This window comes from Amblyomma mixtum, chromosome 3, assembly GCF_055824585.1.
Source record: "Amblyomma mixtum isolate Tamu chromosome 3, ASM5582458v1, whole genome shotgun sequence".
NCBI lineage: Eukaryota > Metazoa > Arthropoda > Arachnida > Ixodida > Ixodidae > Amblyomma > Amblyomma mixtum.
In genome coordinates this window covers 167,984,710-168,002,825 of record NC_143014.1, presented here as the reverse complement: position 1 = coordinate 168,002,825, position 18,116 = coordinate 167,984,710, and the positions used below count along the sequence as shown (strand labels likewise).

The following is an 18,116-nucleotide window of genomic DNA, read 5'->3' as shown; positions in this document are numbered from 1 at the left end:
AGCACTGCCCTTTACCTACGCACAGCCCCGCATAAAAAAAACCCCAAGTGCCAACAATGAAACCCGCATCTTAGCTTACACTATTACTATAACCAGCCGCTCATTGTCTTGACAGCAAGCATGGGAGCAAGTGAATAAAAATGGGTTTGTGGTGTGGAAGACGTACAGTCGGGGACAAAAGTCTCCGGACCACGTGTTCCTCAAAAGAAGCTTATAGCTCGACTTTTAGACAGCGGCTGGAGACCGTACTTGTGCAGATGAAACAACAAAAATTTACCTTTTACCTCCACACGTGTGGTCTCCAGCCACCGACTAATAGCAGAGCTATCGGCTTCGTTAGAGGAGCAAGTGGTCCGGAGACTTTTGTCCCTGACTGTACAACAGGTGATTCCCTTCTTTGAGTAGCGAGATCATGAAAACTGGCCAAAGAGCCCAGCGCTGCCCTGGGAGGCACATCACTGCATCCATGTGGAGCACGTCCACATACCAGGTTACGCAAAAAGAGGAGCTAAAACAAAGGCCACCTCACCCATGGGCTTTGTTGGGGAAAAAAAAAAGCACTGCCCGGACATCTGCTATTATAGTGATGTGAATTTCAGTGACAGCAGGGGTGGTGCAAAATGCCAATGACAGATATTTAGTAACTTCGGGTAAGCGTGCAGAATGTCTGCTGGTTTATGCTACTACACATGCATTAGCGCCACAAGTAAGCTCTAGTGAAAGCCTTGTGCTGTCATGAGCATGACGTTTCAAAAGGTTAAATGAAAAAATGAAAATTGCCGCAGCGGTCCACCACAGCTCGCAGTGTGGACGTCTTTTGGGAGATGGTGTGCCGAACTGGCGTCTTGGGTGCAGAGCGCAGCACTTCGAAAGATGCGGAAACGCTCAGAAGGTTTGGGCAGGGCACAGGCAAGGTGAAGACATTCACTGCTCACTGCTTGCCTTTTTCCTGAAGGCCACTTAAGCCTTACTTGCAATAAACTTAGCACTTTGCGGTGCTTGACATTAAATGCTCATCATGCAAAAAGTAGGCTGCTAAAATGAGCCGTTCACTCACACTAAAAGTTCAAATTGGTGTGAGCTATAACAGCAGCTACTCTGCAATACCTCTGGCACTGGTCCTAATATTTTTTCCTCACTATATTAGGCTAAGGTGTGACCGATGGTGCTTCTAATTATGCAAAACAGAGGCTGTAAAATCGTCGACAGGGTACTCCTGATGTTGCTACAGCATATGCCATGCACCGTGACGCCTCTGCCGCGGTTGTGTGCTACAGCACAAAGCGTGATGGAGTCAACACATAAAGTAGACAAAGCACAAACTAACTGAACCAGGCTGCGGCACAGTTGGGAAAGCAGTGCACAGAGATGTGCATGAGAAAAAGAAGTGACAATGTAGGGCAGCAATTGCCAGGCAGAAAGAGCAAGGTTGAAGGTGACGAGGAAAGTAGAGAATAGGAAAAAAAAAAGTAAAAAAAAGTTTAATGGAAAAGGAATACAGAAACATGGACAGGGAAAGAATGTGGAAAAAAAAAGAACAGAAAAGAAACCCAGAAAAGAAATAACAGAATACAAGAGACACAACGACGAGAACACTGAACATCCATAATGATTAGGACACGTCGAACGTTATGAATGACTAGGGAGAGAAACAGCATCGCACTGGCAATATCCCCTTTCAGTAACACCAGCTGGAATGTTCACTAAGACTACGATCTCAGTAACACCAGTTGGAATGTATCCTAAGACCCAAAGATTATTTTTTAATGCGAGAGCATTACTGTGCTCATTGTGCGCCCACCCCACTGTTATCACAAACCCGTGGCAGAAACGCAGCACAGAAATGACGTCATCGCCCTCCTGGAGCAATAGGCTGCCGGCATTCCCACCGTCACATACCTCAAAGCACGACTGAGGTGTCCACTGACCCAGGGAGCCAGATATGCGCCTTTCCTTCCCTCAAAATCAATGGAGTCTAAACCTGCCGCTGGATTTGAGAAAAGGAAAAATGCATAACTACCTCAATCTGTAGGTGGATGCCACCGCCTACTCACAGCACGACTGAGGTGTCCACTGACCCCTTGAGCCAGCTACACTTGCTCTCGCATTTACACATAAGAATTGCTTTGGTGCCCCCCAAATTTTTTTTACACAGTTTGCACATCGCACTGCACTGGTGCTTAAAGGTGCACTGAAGAGGAATGTGAACTTGTCTTTTTGTCGCGGGAACTCGATCTACACGTTCCGAGCTTTCTTAGAAACTGCGATTTACTGCCCTGTGTGGCCGATTTCCCCAATTAAATCGAATTAACATCTGGCTCCCGCCTTTTTTTTTAAATTCTGCCTCGTACGGTGGGCGGAGTCGACCAACGCGTGGAGCGCCTTTCACCCAGTCCCGTGGCGGCTTGCCGCTCTGCCATCGGCCGAGTAATACGTCGTAGTCCGTAGTAGCAAATAGTCCGCGCGTATTTTTATTTCTTCGGGCTTATTTTGCGGCTATATTATCTGCGAATGAAACTATTTATTCATGGAAACCTAAAAAACAAAATAAAGCGAAAGCAAAGCCTCCACGGGACTGGGTGAAAGGCGCTCCACGCGTTGGTCGACTCCGCCCACCGTACGAGGCAGAATTCAAAAATAAAGGCTGGAGCCGGACGTTAATTCGTTTTAATTGGGGAAATTGGCCACACAGGGCAATAAGTCACTGTTTCTAAGAATGCTAGGAACGTGTGGATCGAGTTCCCGCAGCAAAAAGACATGTTCAGAATCCTCTTCAGTGCAGCTTTAAAGATGACCGCTACATTGTGGGGACGTGCTTTACTCGTAACCTATGGTTCGCTTTCCCCGCAGTGCACTCTCAACTTTTCCCCTGTAGTTCGCTTCCCCGAAATGCACCCCCCTTAGTTGTGTTACACGAACTAACAAGGGAGGATGCTGGCGTCACAGCGACACGAGCGTTTGCTGCGCGCACGCAGGGGGAGACGGTCCTCTTTGGCTCGGGAACGGGGAAGTGTGCTGACGTTCAGCGTGAGGCTCCGCTCATCACCGGCTGGCACGAAGCCTCGTGGGGAGGAACGCTCACCCCGCATCTCGTCCTGCCCAGCCTCGGAGTTTCCCGCTGCCCGACCGTGGGCGAACATTCACTCATAACCGTGCTGGTGAGTGATGTCCTCGATTCCTCAGCGTATTTTGTTGCTAGCTGGCATTATTGTTGTTGTAACAATAAATGCCTGTTTGTGTCAGCCAGTGTGTCGTTCCCTTGTTCCCTCAGAGCAAGACCCCCCGTGGTCGGCGTGCGCTCGGTAGCATACGCGGCCACGGGGTGGGGTCCGGCGGTATGGAACTGGGTCAGCCGCAGTTAAACGGGAAGAGCGTATTTATATCTCCATATTTAAAACCCCACAACACAAGGACCCATTTAGCAGATAGTTAGCAGTACATATGCCACAAACAATAATCTGTGGTTTTAAGCTCATGTGCTTTTTTCTTATCAGATAGGCTTACTCTACTGCAAACCTTAGAATGGTTACTAGTGGCAGCAAAAGCATACACGTTATTAGGCGCGTCATGCGATTTTTTTTAGATGCTGAAAAAAAGTTATGAATGCAAGAGATTGTGTAAACCTTTCTGAGTAGTACAATCTGTGGAGCATCCTATTGGGCATGCTGGATACCTCTATTTCTGTAAGTTTTCTGTGACTGATAAAAAGAAGTTGGATAGGTAGCTATCCGATGGCCGCCAACAGTCCGTGCCAGCTTTCAGTAGGCTGTAGAAATCTGGTGTACGCTCTTGCCACTTGTGCTCCATGGCAGAACTGACCTATTTACACACCTCCCCCCTATTCAAACACCATGGTCACAAGTGATGCTATCTTGAGCCAGTCAGTGATTGACATTCTAGCCAATCAGTGCGGCACATTGTCATGATGCCATGCGTAACATCATTCCATTCCATCATTCCGACTGGATGTGAGGATGAGTGAGTTAAGTGTGAGTGAGTGAGTGGATGTAAGTGTGAGTGAGTGGGTTCAAGAAAAATATCTGGTGTGAGTAAGCTACCTCTCATGGTGCTGAGGTACACTGGGCACAGCTGCTAGAATTCATTGGGATGGTGCTACATGTCCCGCTTTTACATGATTTTCTGGTTTATCAAAGCATTACTCTAAAAGAAGTTAACGTATGTCCATCCATCCACATCCACCCATCCACATCCATCCACATCTATCCACCCACCTACCACATCCACCCATCCACATCAACCACCCATCCATCCCTCTATCCACATCCGCCCACCCATCCATCCACGTCAATCCGTCCAACCAGCTTTGTGAAATGTTTCTTTAGAGTCCCCATACCTTTCTTATTTTGATGTTTTAACTGTGATTTTTGCAGTTTTAAATGCCCTACTCACTTCTCATTTTTCCTCAGCAGTGCAAGAAAACAGGGGAACTGAGAATTTTTGCAGAACTCTACCAACCAAGTCAAACATGCAGCTGCTCTTTGGCAAATGACAAAATAAACCAAACAGTAGACAGAAAAGAATACAAATAAAGAAGCATTATTTTCATGTAAATGACTATAGTCGGATAAAACTGAAGATTAAAGCGGCAGATGCCTTTCAAAGGAAGTCCTCCAGCCAATGGCATCGACAGATTTCACAACGCCGCGATTAATCTGATTAATGAGTATAGACACCTAACTTTTGGGTGCATGTTTTCTTCTTTGTAATGAGGCGCAAGGCATTATTATACATGGATTACCTCATGGTATCCTCCTATGACCGCTAAATAATTTACCATATTTACTTGCATAATAGGTGCACTTTTTAAAAAAAAAAATCCGGCTCAAAGTTCGGGGTGCGCTTATTACGCAGGGTAAAATTTCCAGAAATTTTTCGACTCACAAAATTGAACATGCCGCATAAACGCACCCGTGTACGGGCTGCACCGTTTTCCCGAAGGAAATACTAAAAAAAGAAAAAAAAAATCCATGTAATGGCTCCACTGAAACCTCCCACGACCCACGCAGGAATAGCCTTCAAAATGCACGTGCCGTGGCATCCGCGATAGGCTCCGGCTGCAAGCAACAGGCGCTTGATCGCGGAGGCCTCATGTGCGCACAGGAGCTTCCAGGTCCCGCCCACAGATGGCGCCCGAGACCAATCATCATCAACTTTTTTCTCTGCCACGAACTTTCGCAATCCATATTGGCATCAGCATCGCCAGCTCCAGTTTTTTGTGGCCCGGGATCTGTGGTAGCCTGTTAGTTCATTGTAGTTGTGGCTTTCGTGTGCTGCCGCCGAGCGTTGCTATTTTAGCACAACAGGCAAGCACCTCAACAGCTACACAACTGGTAGTTTGCTGTCGAACATGGCAAGCGTGCGGCAGGCCGGAAATTAGACGTGGCCGAGAAGTGTGGTAGTTGATACTGTGGCGTACCAAATTTTTCGTTTTAGACTCCTTTTGCCGAGGTTTTCGTGGGCTTAAGTCGGGAAGGTTTCCGGCTGCAGATGAAGCTTTCCAAACAGACGTTTAAAGTGAGCATTCCTGAAAACTCTGTGCGGCTGTTCCACGCGATGTTGTATGTGCTGTCGGTCCGCAGCAGCTGTGACAGCAGCAGCAATAGTGAGGACTAGTAGTCAGTTCAGCAAAAACTTTGTTAAAATAAAAATTGGAGGGGGGAGGGGGAGGGAGGCGTGGCTTGCAATCGTGTAAATATACAGTATTGATAACAGTGCCAAGTTCGGGGTGCGCCTATTATGTGCAGAAATAAAAAAAATTTGGTTTTTCGCAACCAAACTGGAGGTGTGCCTAATGCGAGTGTGCCTATTATGCGAGTAAATACGGTATAATCGAATTTCTTTCTCGTGCTGTTTCAGTTTTGGTTTCAACAGCTTAACGATGGCTGTGACGTCAAAGAGCGGTTCTAGGTCACGCGAGGCATGAAAAACTGCAATATAATCGGTGCTTCCACATACGTTGTCATTCCGGCTCCTGAGGAAGGCTGGCTTCAGCGCTGCAATGAATTAAAACGATGAAGCTGACAAGCTAATTTTGTCCCCAGTGCATAGACAATGCTAAAAATTAGCCATGGAATTCGCTCATATTCAACCATGAATTAGATTTGGTTTATTGGTTTATTGGGGTTTAACGTCCCAAAGCGACTGAGGCTATGAGGGACGCCGTAGTGAAGGGCTCCGGAAATTTCGACCACCTGGGGTTCTTTAACGTGCACTGACATCGCACAGTACACGGGCCTCTAGAATTTCGCCTCCATCGAAACTCAGCCGCCGCAGCCGGGATCGAACCCGCGTCTTTCGGGCCAGCAGCCGAGTGCCGTAACCACTGTGCCACCGCGGCGGGGCAACCATGAATTAGATGCCTGTGCTATTCCACAGCATCCAAAGGTGCAAACTGCTTTAGTGTTTGGGACATTTGACTTGCGTGAGCCAGAAAGGTACTAAAGACTTTTGTAGATTTTCTTTTTGTCTAATGAAGCATGCGCCAAGTACTGTTCACCGTGCAACAGTCTGCTGCATTGAGGAAACTAGTGTTGCACTAATATAACACAGACGCTTTATTGCAAGGACATGGTTTACTCACACGCTCCTGAATTTGTCCTTTCCACCAACCCTTTTCCTGGCCTGCTTTGCTCAGCACTGTGACCACGTCCCCTTTGACCAGCCCTAGCATGCTTTCTGTTGTTGGCAGAAAGTTGTGCAAAGCCACTGCATGCCCCAAGTGTTCCACTGTAAACAAGAGACAAAAGAAAATGCAAACCAAGGTTGTGTAGAGAAAATCACAATAAATAAAGGTCAACTGTTACTGATTCATACTTTCCCCAGAGAACTAAAATGAAAGCAAACTAAACTGAACTAAATAGAAAGTTTGAAAAAAAGGACGTCCCCAAGATGACAATCACCGACTAATTTCTTTGCCCCTCAAGATCAGATTTCACTGTGTTTCAGTAATTACAAAACTGAAGAGCTTCCAAAAGAAAGCATATTATTTTTGTTTAAGAGATGCTCTGAGATGACAAAGGATACTGGCATCACAACGAGAACATAGCCAGAAAAGAACACTTCAAACCTTCACCGTAACAGAACCCACTGTGAATAGTGGCATTAGGAAATGGAGTGAACTTTTGAAGTAAGCTAGCAATGGCTCATTCCAGCCTGCAGAAGAATCCAGTGCACCACTGTCAACTTTGCTAATGCAGCACGGTAGTATATCCGCAGAAGCCATGAGCAGCAGAATACCAAAAAAGGTAAGGTCGCTGCGAGATAGCTCAAGGAGGCTGGGCAAAATAACTGGACAGAATAAATGGTCTCAATCTCTCCTTCAGGCTACAACTACAAGGAGCAAAACATGAAAGTACTTGCCTTCCCTTGTTTTCACACTATACCAAACCTGTGTGGTGACAACACTCAAGATATGTACGACATACACGTTACGAAGAGTATCTAGAAGCAGGCATAAAATGTCGAACTTTATGAGAGACTACATTTCAGTTTATGCTGAAGAAGCAATGCAGTGCATTTGCCAGGTATGTGAAAATTATCACATCCTGCTATCAACAGTACACCACGGCACCACACTAGCTTGCATTGTGCTGTCAAAAATAAGTACATCAAATAAGCCCACAGATTTTGTCCATGCTCACAACTCATCCAAAAGTGTGGTTTGGTTGATGCTACCATAAGCCATGAACAAATAATGCTGGGAAAAAAAGTTATGCCCACGCTTCCACTCACTCCACTAGCCTGCATATACAACTAGCCTGCATATACAACTAGCCTGCATATACAACTAGCCTGCATATACAACTAGCCTGCATATACAACTTGCCTGCATATACAGCTTGCCTCTAGCCTGCATATACAACTAGCCTGCGAATACAACTTGCCTGCGAATACTACTTGCCTGCGAATACAACTTGCCTGCGAATACAACTTGCCTGCGAATACAACTTGCCTGCGAATACAACTTGCCTGCGAATACAACTTGCCTGCGAATACAACTTGCCTGCGAATACAACTTGCCTGCGAATACAACTTGCCTGCGAATACAACTTGCCTGCAAATACAACTTGCCTGCAAATACAACTTGCCTGCAAATACAACTTGCCTGCAAATACAACTTGCCTGCGAATACAACTTGCCTGCGAATACAACTTGCCTGCGAATACAACTTGCCTGCGAATACAACTTGCCTGCGAATACAACTTGCCTGCGAATACAACTTGCCTGCGAATACAACTTGCCTGCGAATACAACTTGCCTGCGAATACAACTTGCCTGCAAATACAACTTGCCTGCAAATACAACTTGCCTGCAAATACAACTTGCCTGCAAATACAACTTGCCTGCAAATACAACTTGCCTGCAAATACAACTAGTTCACAATTGCTTATTTGCAATCGCTTCTCATTTTCATAATAGCACATGGAGCGAGAGACCTAAAACAAAATATGACAAAGCTGGTCTATGAGACTGTCCAAACATGTGCTGCCAAGCTCACTGTTGTCAGACATATTTACTGGCAACAACACGAAAGACAGGGACAAAAAGAAGAGGAAGCAAAGGACGAGTGCTGTTGCTCCTAAATAATGTATAACCAACTCGCCTGTTTAGCTGTAGTGTTGATATTCGCTGGATTTGTGTTTGATAGGCAGCAAAAAAAATATCCCATTCATGATATAAATAGCGCTAAATTTACTTGAAACAAATAGCTCACTGCTAGATGTAGAACACAGAAAAGAAAAAAAGAAATGCAGGTCTGCTATCTGCACCATTATGTACATGATGTCTGAAAGGTTAAAGGTATCCAGCATATAATGTCAATTACATTACACAAATGTAACAAGGCATGAGCGGCCTGGGAACAGAATACTATCAAAAGAACATTCTCTTGCAAGCATTTCTTGAAAAGATGAAACATAGCCAATGTATGGGTGTTTGAAGCAATTCAGCTTTGTTCTCCATTCGCTACCCTCTAGTCTTCATGAAGCTTAAGTTGAATTGATGCCTGGGCGCCAAAGGTGCTCAGAGGGATAAGAGCCTGCACCAGAACCTTAAATCAGAGAAGTGCTTTTTTTTTTGTTACAGTGCCTCCATTTTTGCTAGGTTACAAGACCCCATTCCTGGCTGCAATAGTCGCATGCACCCTTGTACCTACTCAAAGCACCCACAGCCAAACTGGAGAAACTGGAGCATTAGAAGCATAGCAAGACACAGACAAATATGAGACAGGTGATTATGCTATCTAGTCACAACCTATGCCAGCTGCAGCATTAACAGGCACCAGTGGATGAAAATTTCAACATGGGCATGAAAGCAAATGCAGGTGAAACAGTGGAACTGCATTTTTCAATAGATTTTTTGCAGTGGAAAAGCGCATGTGACAGAAGACACTAGCATACTAGCAGATGGCAAACAAATGCTGGCTGCCAAATACAAGCAAAAATTCAAGTGCTGTCTACTGCTTCTTATTTTTGATTCCTTCTGCTTTCACGAGCTAGAGGTCTTTCCAGCACAGTTCTTTTGCCAGACTTGCCACAAGATTGACTAGGTAGCTGATGTGCCATAAAATATCAAACCATCAATTTTAAAACCATCAAATGGGAAGCTTCACTAGCCCATTTATCCTTTGCATAAGCAGAGAGATTATAAACATGACACTGAATGTGCTTGTTTTACGTGCAGCTGTCAGATGCAACAGTTGAACACGTCATTAACACACAGAAGAGCAATTTCTGTGAAATCCAGGTTGCACCTGAAGCTATCATTCTCCACTATGCACAAAACTACTGGCAGCAAGTGCAAGAACATTGTCTAGTATTAGTATATGGATCACGTGACAGGTGCTTGGCACAACTGTGAAGTTTGAGTGGTGCAACCTGGTGGCATGATTGGTGGTTGGCTACTGTGTTCATCTGTGTCTGACAGGTAGTGGAAAGCATAGAGGAGGCACTGGCGGTAGCTGTAGTGGCGAGTATGCTCTGTGAATGCCAAATTCAATGGGGAAACGCAAGACACACAACGCGTCGGGCAGACAGACTACTGTACAGAAAGACTACTGTACAGCTGAAGATTATATGTGGCGCATATTCACGGGGAGTATTGGTGCAAGTTAACATCGGCACGAAGACATGGCCTCCGAGGTTTGTTACTAATACCATGTAATGCTGCCATCTATTCAAGAATTTGAACAATATATATTTTAAAATCAAATCATGTTATTCTACTCATCATTACTCAGTTTGAATCCAATGTTTGAATATTTGCACTCCCCAACAAGAAACTGGGCTTTCAGCAAAGTTTAAAGTGGTGCTATGAGGTCAAAATCCCTATTACCAAGTGCCCTGCCCACTAGTTCAGATCACTCAAAATGCCCAAAGCTGGTTAGGGGTCCTTACAGGTGAGAACGTGCACGGAAAATTCAGTACGAGCTGTGTCTTCAATTTCCTCTGCAAAAGCATGGTATCAAGTAGAGTCACTAAAGAGACTCTTGAAAGAGGCCTGATGTGTAGCCCTTCTTAAGACCTGCTAATGCCCCAAGTACACTAACAACACTCACCTGTTCCATTTGTGATTGGTGCACTGACCACATTCTTGTATGGAATGAGAAGAGAAATGTCAAGTCCCTTAAAGCTTTCCGAGAGGCTGTGGGTCTCATACCATGAAACCAGCTCCTAAGTAGTAAGTAAAAAAAAAAAGAACGTTTTTCGAGTCAACTTGCATGTACTCCCCAGGCTAGCATTTAAAGCACTAATTAGACAAGACAGTTTTAAAATGCAAAACAAACACGACAACGTAATAACTCTTGACAAAAGCTTGGTTAGATTATCATGCACACAGGTGCACACGCAGGAAAATGCAGCTTGTTCCTGCACACTCTGATTAAACAGCCCAAGACTACCAAATTATCTTCCCTCTGCGCAGTACTTATGAAAGGAAGGCTGCTACACACCAATGCTTCCCTTTGTAGCATCAATCTCTCTTCTTATCACTCCCTCATTTGCTGCTCACTTAAGGTCTATCCCAACTCTCCTGTAAGTTTCAAAAAATAAGCTCAAACAAGACAACTTTTCCACCAAAATTCACCTAACATGGTCCTATGAAAGACTGATTTCACCATACTTAAATATTACACCTTAGAATCATTTTATGCAGTGAAGCAAAAACTTGTCAGTTTTTATTCCATAAATGACAAAAATCAGCTGAAAAAAATGTACCTATGAGCAAAAGTGACAGGACCACAGGAGGTCTGAAGAAAGTGACTATCCCTAAAGCCTGAATATTGGGCTTGCTTAAGGGGGATATGCGAGTCTTGAAACAATTTTTTTTTTTACTTATGGTAGGATTCTTGCTAAAATCAATGAGTGTGTTTTTGTAAGCAGAATCCAAATATGCAATTATAGTTTGAATAGCACAATAAGAATCTGAGCTATAAGCCATTTTTTATTTTAATTGGGCTCTTTGTTTCAGGCCATTAACCAAAAAATGTTTATAAATTATCTGAAATATTTACAGAACTGAATCACCCAAGATTCCCTTTGTGTGGCGATGCTGTTTTACTTTTGCCTCAGATAAAACAGATTGGTAAAAAAAATCTATGTACAGAACACACAAAAACGGGTTGACTGAAAATTTATGAAAGCAGTTAAATTAATTTAATGCATAATGTAAAAGCCAGTAAAAACGACATCACAGCACAGCTATACTCTTCCTGAATTAATTGATACCAAGCTAATTTAATAACCCAAAGAATAGAGGAAAAGCCCGTATGCCAGAGACTGTATTCGTAAAATCACGAATGGAGATAAACAGGCTTGAAGTATGTGTACACTTATACCCCTGCCACACGGCAAATTTAATGTCATTCCCATCGAATGACATTCGTTCAAAACGACATTAGTTTGCTGCCACACGAGAAAATCTAATGTCATTCGATGAAAACGACATTAGGTATCGAATGAGTTCCCTGAACACATTCGCCTGCGACGTCCGAGCTAATGTGTTCCCTCGACACCAGAGACTTGGTGAGAATATACACCGAAAAGCACGATTACAAAAACGTCACAAGCACTGTAATATTTCCGCGTCCCTACGATTGTGCTGTCGTTCATTTATGTATATAAAAATGCCAAATAGAATTGGAAAAAAATAAAACTCACTCTCGCTACCAGCCTTGCGTGGTTAACATTCACAACATGGCGACGCCCAGCTCGCCCGCTTCGGACCGAATACTGCGTCGCCGCTGCATTTTTCGACGTGATAGCTTGCTGTAAACGGTTGTATTCGCTTTTATTTTGTGCATTCTCATCCCTCCGTAACAATATAGGTTTGAAATATCAGTCGCTTTTGAGATAAATTTCAGAATTTCTTGATGCTAGGCTTAACTATGTACGGCGTACACTGTCGTCATAGCAACGACCCCGAGCGAAGTATTTCTCCAACTTTGCACTAGAATCTACATTTTCATTTCATCCAATTGATTTACATAAAAAAAACAAAGCCTTCGAATGCATTCATTACTGCCGTTAATAAAAGAGAAAAACGTTTTTTCGGCACTCAGTTCAGGAGGTTTGACTTGCTATCGTCTAGATGGCGCCACAGTATGTTATGCTTCTCGCGCGCTACGCTAGTCACACCCAACCACCGTGCTCCCTACTAAAACTGTTGTGAGGACGGGCGGCAGTGCGCGCAAGGTGCGCCCGTAGCATGCGCAAAGCTTTTGCGGACGCACAGCTAATACTGTCTAATTTCACCATAGAGAGCATTTCACAATATGACGTCCGCCATTTGCCTGCCGCCGCTGGCTGAGGTTTGGCTTGGCTTGGACTTGGGGTGGATAGCAGTGATCAACACGTTATTGAAATCAACGTTTTTAGATCCCTCGCACAGCGCACCTATCTAAATACGTTGATTGAAATGAAGATGAAGATTTTAGAATCGGTTTCCATTAGCAAAGCAATAGTTTTTGCAACGTATTGAAGCATACATCGAAATTTTTGTATGCTGTACTCACTGTACTCTTTTTCCATCGCAATCGCCATCATTTGCAAATGACATTAGTTTTTGCCGTGTAGCAGCGCGCAGAAAAAATGACATTAAGTCGAACGAATGTCATTCGATGGGAATGACATTAAATTTGCCGTGTGGCAGGGGTATTACTGAGCTGCAGGAAATTGAGTTGTGGAAAAATGCCTGTAGCTTTTGCTGCGGTGATGTGATGCCATCTTGAGATGTGTCAAACGAAAGAGTGGCTTTGGATTTGGAATTGCAATTGCATGAAGTGGAGCATCATTTCAAAGCTCCTGCATCATTTTTTTTTTTTTTTTCATATTTTGGGATTGTTTTAATACCATGCGCATTGTCACACTAATTCAGGATTGGTGGAGAGGGTCGCGATGTCACACACTGAGCTGTGCATTGAAAATGATGAAAACTGGAGTTAAATTACGGCAATAAGGTCGCAGCACAACTGAAATGTCATCGTGACTTATAGCATGTAAAATAAATTTTCTTGATAAAAAAAGAATTTTTGGATAATTAGTAGTAGGAATACGAATCCATGACCCTTGGGTTCCGACACGTTACCCCTGGGCCATTGAGGCACAATTGTTCGGCACGGTTAAACTGAGAACTTGTGTGTCTTGTGGGGTATCACATGGGGTAGTGTGCCTACTGATGTATGCAAATCAGTGTGTAAGAAAAAAAGGTATTAATTAAGAAAGAAAGTAGCAAATAATCATTAACGCTATCACTTCATAAAGGCAGAAGTGCCCACCTAATTTTGAGCGCGCATATTTTGCAGAGATTGAGTTAAAAGTATGTTTATTACAAAACACTACTTTTCCAATCTCAAGATCCGCATCTCCCTTTAAGTTCGGACGTGAAAACATAAAAATGCAGCTCCTAATTCTGGGCTCTAAGCACAGTTTGTAAGAAAATTTAGCTTCTTTCACAACCCCCATGCTCCAGCTACTTTTGTAGCTGGGTCTACAAAAAAGTGATTCACTGCAACATACCACTATGCTTCGAAACATCTTCGTCTCAGATAAGTAAAACTGGTTGTCATCGTAGCAGACTCGCATGTGCTTGACTTGGTTGTCAAAACTGTAATTGAAGAAAAAGTACACAACATATAAGCTGTATAAAGATGCAGTTCTAAATAAAAAACTTTACTCGATGCTAGAGGCCCACATAATACTGTGCAATGTCAGTGCAAGTTTAAGAATCCCAGATCGTCAAATTATCTGCAGCCCTCCCCTATGGCGTCCCTCACAGCTCGAGTCAGTTTGGGACGTTAAAACACCATAAACCAAAAAACCGCTGAGCAATATTATATTCACTGCCGCAAACAGCGGTCGCTAAATTTCACATTATATAGTGGTATACCGTCCTGTGACTTTCCACTTTGTCCATTTTCCACTGTCCACTTTTGCGAGGCATTAACTGTGCATGCGAAGTGCCCTACATGCACATGCATTTGTCTCTTGCACCTGTCGGCAACCCAAACTGTGCAAGCGTATATGGTATAAGCTGGCGGCTTGTTTTCAACCAGTACAACATGGGAGAGAACAGAGGAGCACACGAACACATGTGTAGTGTGGCCATGTGAATAAGGTGGAAAGAAAAAATGCACAGTATTTTCAGTGAAATGGTGTCATCTGGTAAAGTGGCATGGTTATGTGGGGTTCAATGTCCAAAGTTGCACAAACTATTAGGGACGCCATCACTGCCGGCTCATGATACCACACAGCCAAATTTAGCAGAATTATATCTCAGCAGTTAAGAAATAACTTAAACCCTCAAAGGGCCAACAAAATGGTTAATTCACCATTTTTGTGGCTCAGACTTGCTTGTTTGTCAATAATGCAGCATTTTAGCTGCATAGAAAATCTTGTGTATTTTACTAGGATCCAGCAGCTGTTTAGGAAAGTGAAACTGTGAATAAACAGTTTTTTAAAGGGACAGTCTACTGACTTTTAATGACCACATTTTCTTTGCGGCAATTGAAAGCTGCCTTGCCCAAATAAATTTATACCACGCTATGCAACTCCTGCCAAAACAACAAGTTTTGCCCTGATTACTGTCATCAAAGGGAAGCCCCCATACGAATATGCCAATATTTTTATACTCGTCTTTGACAGCACATTGTCCCATTAATAAATGACAACTTAGTGTACATGGTTCCTTACACTTTTCTCTCCCCTAAAATGCAGCTACAGTGGCTAGGAGTTCTTAAGTCAGCCTCGTAATCAGCCATAAAGAGCTGAATTTCATTATGGTTGTCACTTACTTGATGCTGATAGCATAACCACCGTTCTGCTTGGTGCTTATGCGTAAGAGGAAAGTGCCACTTGGTGACTTTTCAAGCAGAGATGTGGCCCCTTCTCTTTCCATGGGGCCAGCAAACCAGGGGTACTCCTCCAGGTTGAGATTGACATAGCCATCACGACTTGGCAGTGCAGGAGGTGTGGTATGCATGCCCTGCTGCACTGAATTGTAGCCTCGGCCTAGAGGAGCTGGACATTCATACGAGCCACGCTTGTCCAGCTGCATGAGGTTGCAGTCTTCACTTAGTACACTCAGATCAATGCAGACAAGCAACAAGCAAGCATTCAGATACAGACAAGAAGACATGCTACATAAAGACAAAGGTTCAACATAACTCATTTGCTCACAGCAAGAATAGAGGCAACAAAATAGACATGACTATTTGTACGATGGGGTTTGTACAATGAGTTCATTTTAACACCCAAATTATTTTGGCACAATTACAGAAAGTTGACCTAGTAGGACTTTACAATGTCATTACTCGTGAATTGTAATAGCTAAACTGTTGCTTGCTTTTACAAATTCAAGCTTAAATTCTGCTGGTCTTTAACCCCACCACTTCAACATGCACATATGACTCCTCTATGTTGGGTTGATACGTCACTTAAAGGTGTCTAACAAAGATAGATGTTCTGAATATGTTCAAAGATAACCTAAAGATGTAAGGTGCCACACACACGTGACATCATAAGGTCAAAGAGTTTTGAAACGATAACTGATCAACCCAGTGTCCAACTGAATGCTGCTACAGAGGCGATTTTCACTCTGCACCAATGTCTTAGGCCATCGAGTTTATGTAAAAATGTAGAAGTCCAATGTTTCAGAGGCCTTTGAGTGACAGCAACATGCATTCTCAAATGCAATACAGGATTTAATACGAGTAGGTCATTCTGAAAGAGAAAAAAGTAGTTACAAAAACACTTCTGCCTTGAATATCAATGATGCCACAAAAAAAAAAAAAAAAAACTGGCAACAGCCCATTAAAACATGTACAAATGTAACTCCAGCACACCTAAATATATGGCATTGACTTTTAAGAAAAACAATTTACAAAACCAGAGAATGTATTTTACAGTTTTTATAGCTGTAGGATGATTGTTTTAAACAGTGGGACTGCTGGCACTTGGTGTAAAATTACTAAACCTCTCAATGGCCATTAACTTTGCAGTACAGTAACACCACAAATTGTATGAACATTAGGGGACATCAAAGGGCCATGATTTGACTATAAGCATCTATGTTGCACAGGTACAGTAAACCATCTTCGACTTGTACATTTACATACTGGTCAATTTGAAAGGTCTTCACGACCCAAAATTCTAATCAGCAACATCTGTTTGTCCGTTCTTATCTCAAACGGTTTTCGTGATGAAACTAATATCTCAAAATCTCACTAGTGGAAGCTTGAGAAAAGAATCGCCAGCCAGAGGTTTGTGTGGCTAACAGTACATGTCAAAAACTATGCCACAAACTGTGCCGTAAACTAATGAACTAGCCTGGCTAGGAAGTTGTAAATGGCAGCCCTTGCCACTGCTCTGTGTTTTGCATAATGCTGCTGGTATGTGCTGCCCCTGTTCCCTGCTTGTAAGCAGGGAGAATTCATGGTGGAGATGCGGAGTGAGAATGCATTTCCCAGAGCAACAACAGCTGGGCAGAGCAAGAGAGGGGACAAGCAGGAATAAGAGGTGCCTCTGATAGCCTGCCCTGATGCAGCAATGTAACTTGCTAGCTGGTCTGATAGAGGAGGAGCTCAGAAGACAAGTTCTCCAGCTTGAAGTTCCCTGACTTGGCGGCCTCAGGGCGATCTGCGCATGTGCAGAGGCTCCCCGTGGAAGCGGATCGTGCTATGCTGAATCCCTCTAACTGGAGGATGCTTGGACTCCTTGACTTCCATGGAACGAGTCTGAGCTGACTGCGCCGGCCGCAGCTGCTCTTCTCCGCGTGAAATTTGCTTAACAAGTGCGACGGCGCGAGCACAGAGGGGAGGTATACCACCAGACACGTGGAGATGGGTGCCCTTTTTCGACGTCTTATGCTGGGTGGCGCTGGGCAGGCAGTGTGTACGGCTAGCAGGCATCATGAAGTCACCGCTTAAAAGCAACAGCTACGCAAAGACACAATCGCAATTAAGAGCAGCAGTTGGAGGCCCCACATATAGATCTCACACTCTACAGATACGTCGGCACTGCATGTAGGTTGGCTTCCCCAGTTTCCAATGGTCACTTTACAGAAAGTCAACAGCTTCAGTTTCAGTGAATTTTGCATCTTAGCTCAAACAACAGAGAAACTAGTATTAGTTTTAGTTTCTGCATGGCCTAAGAGATCGATGTGGCCTGAGAGTAAACTTTCCAGAACGACTTTGATGCAATGGTAGGGCAACGTGGTGCCATGTATGAGAAAATCAAAAGTGCACAAATTCCATGCCCTGCTGGTTCCCGCTTATTCAGTAGAAAATGCTTTTGAATAGCAACTTATAATGAAGCGGAGCGGTAACCAGTATAGAATAATCTAATATATGAAGTGCTCACTTTGTGGCCAGCAAAAGAAGGCAGCTAAAATGGATAGGATGCCATGCCTTGTATGCATTCGAAACAAACAAAAAGATCGCCATGCCAGCATGAGCAGACCATATGTTGGGCACTCGCAGTTCTGTTGAGATTCACAGCAGACCATCGTGTTAATCTGAATCCGTAATTTTCCCTGACTCGGCCAATTTCTTCATGGTATCCCCGATTGTTCCCGGTGCAAAAGATTTCCCTGCCAATTCTAGG

The 18,116-nt window shown here is 43.8% G+C and overlaps 1 protein-coding gene across 4 annotated transcripts in view; it reads right to left on the bottom strand.

The window, feature by feature from the left end:
• Window positions 1–18,116, bottom strand: part of LOC149352634 (guanine nucleotide exchange factor VAV2-like) — a 197,644-nt gene that overhangs the window by 12,414 nt on the left and 167,114 nt on the right. For 3 of the 4 annotated variants that reach the window (XM_089581830.1, XM_089581831.1, XM_089581832.1), the window contains 4 exons: window positions 15,308–15,564; window positions 14,034–14,121; window positions 10,577–10,691; window positions 6,602–6,747 (listed from right to left, as the gene is read on the bottom strand). In XM_089581830.1, coding sequence (XP_089437956.1) covers window positions 6,602–6,747; window positions 10,577–10,691; window positions 14,034–14,121; window positions 15,308–15,564 — 606 coding nt within the window. Of the gene's footprint in view, window positions 1–5,976; window positions 6,015–6,601; window positions 6,748–10,576; window positions 10,692–14,033; window positions 14,122–15,307; window positions 15,565–18,116 lie in introns of all 4 variants that reach the window. The other variant, XM_089581833.1, reaches the window with a different exon arrangement.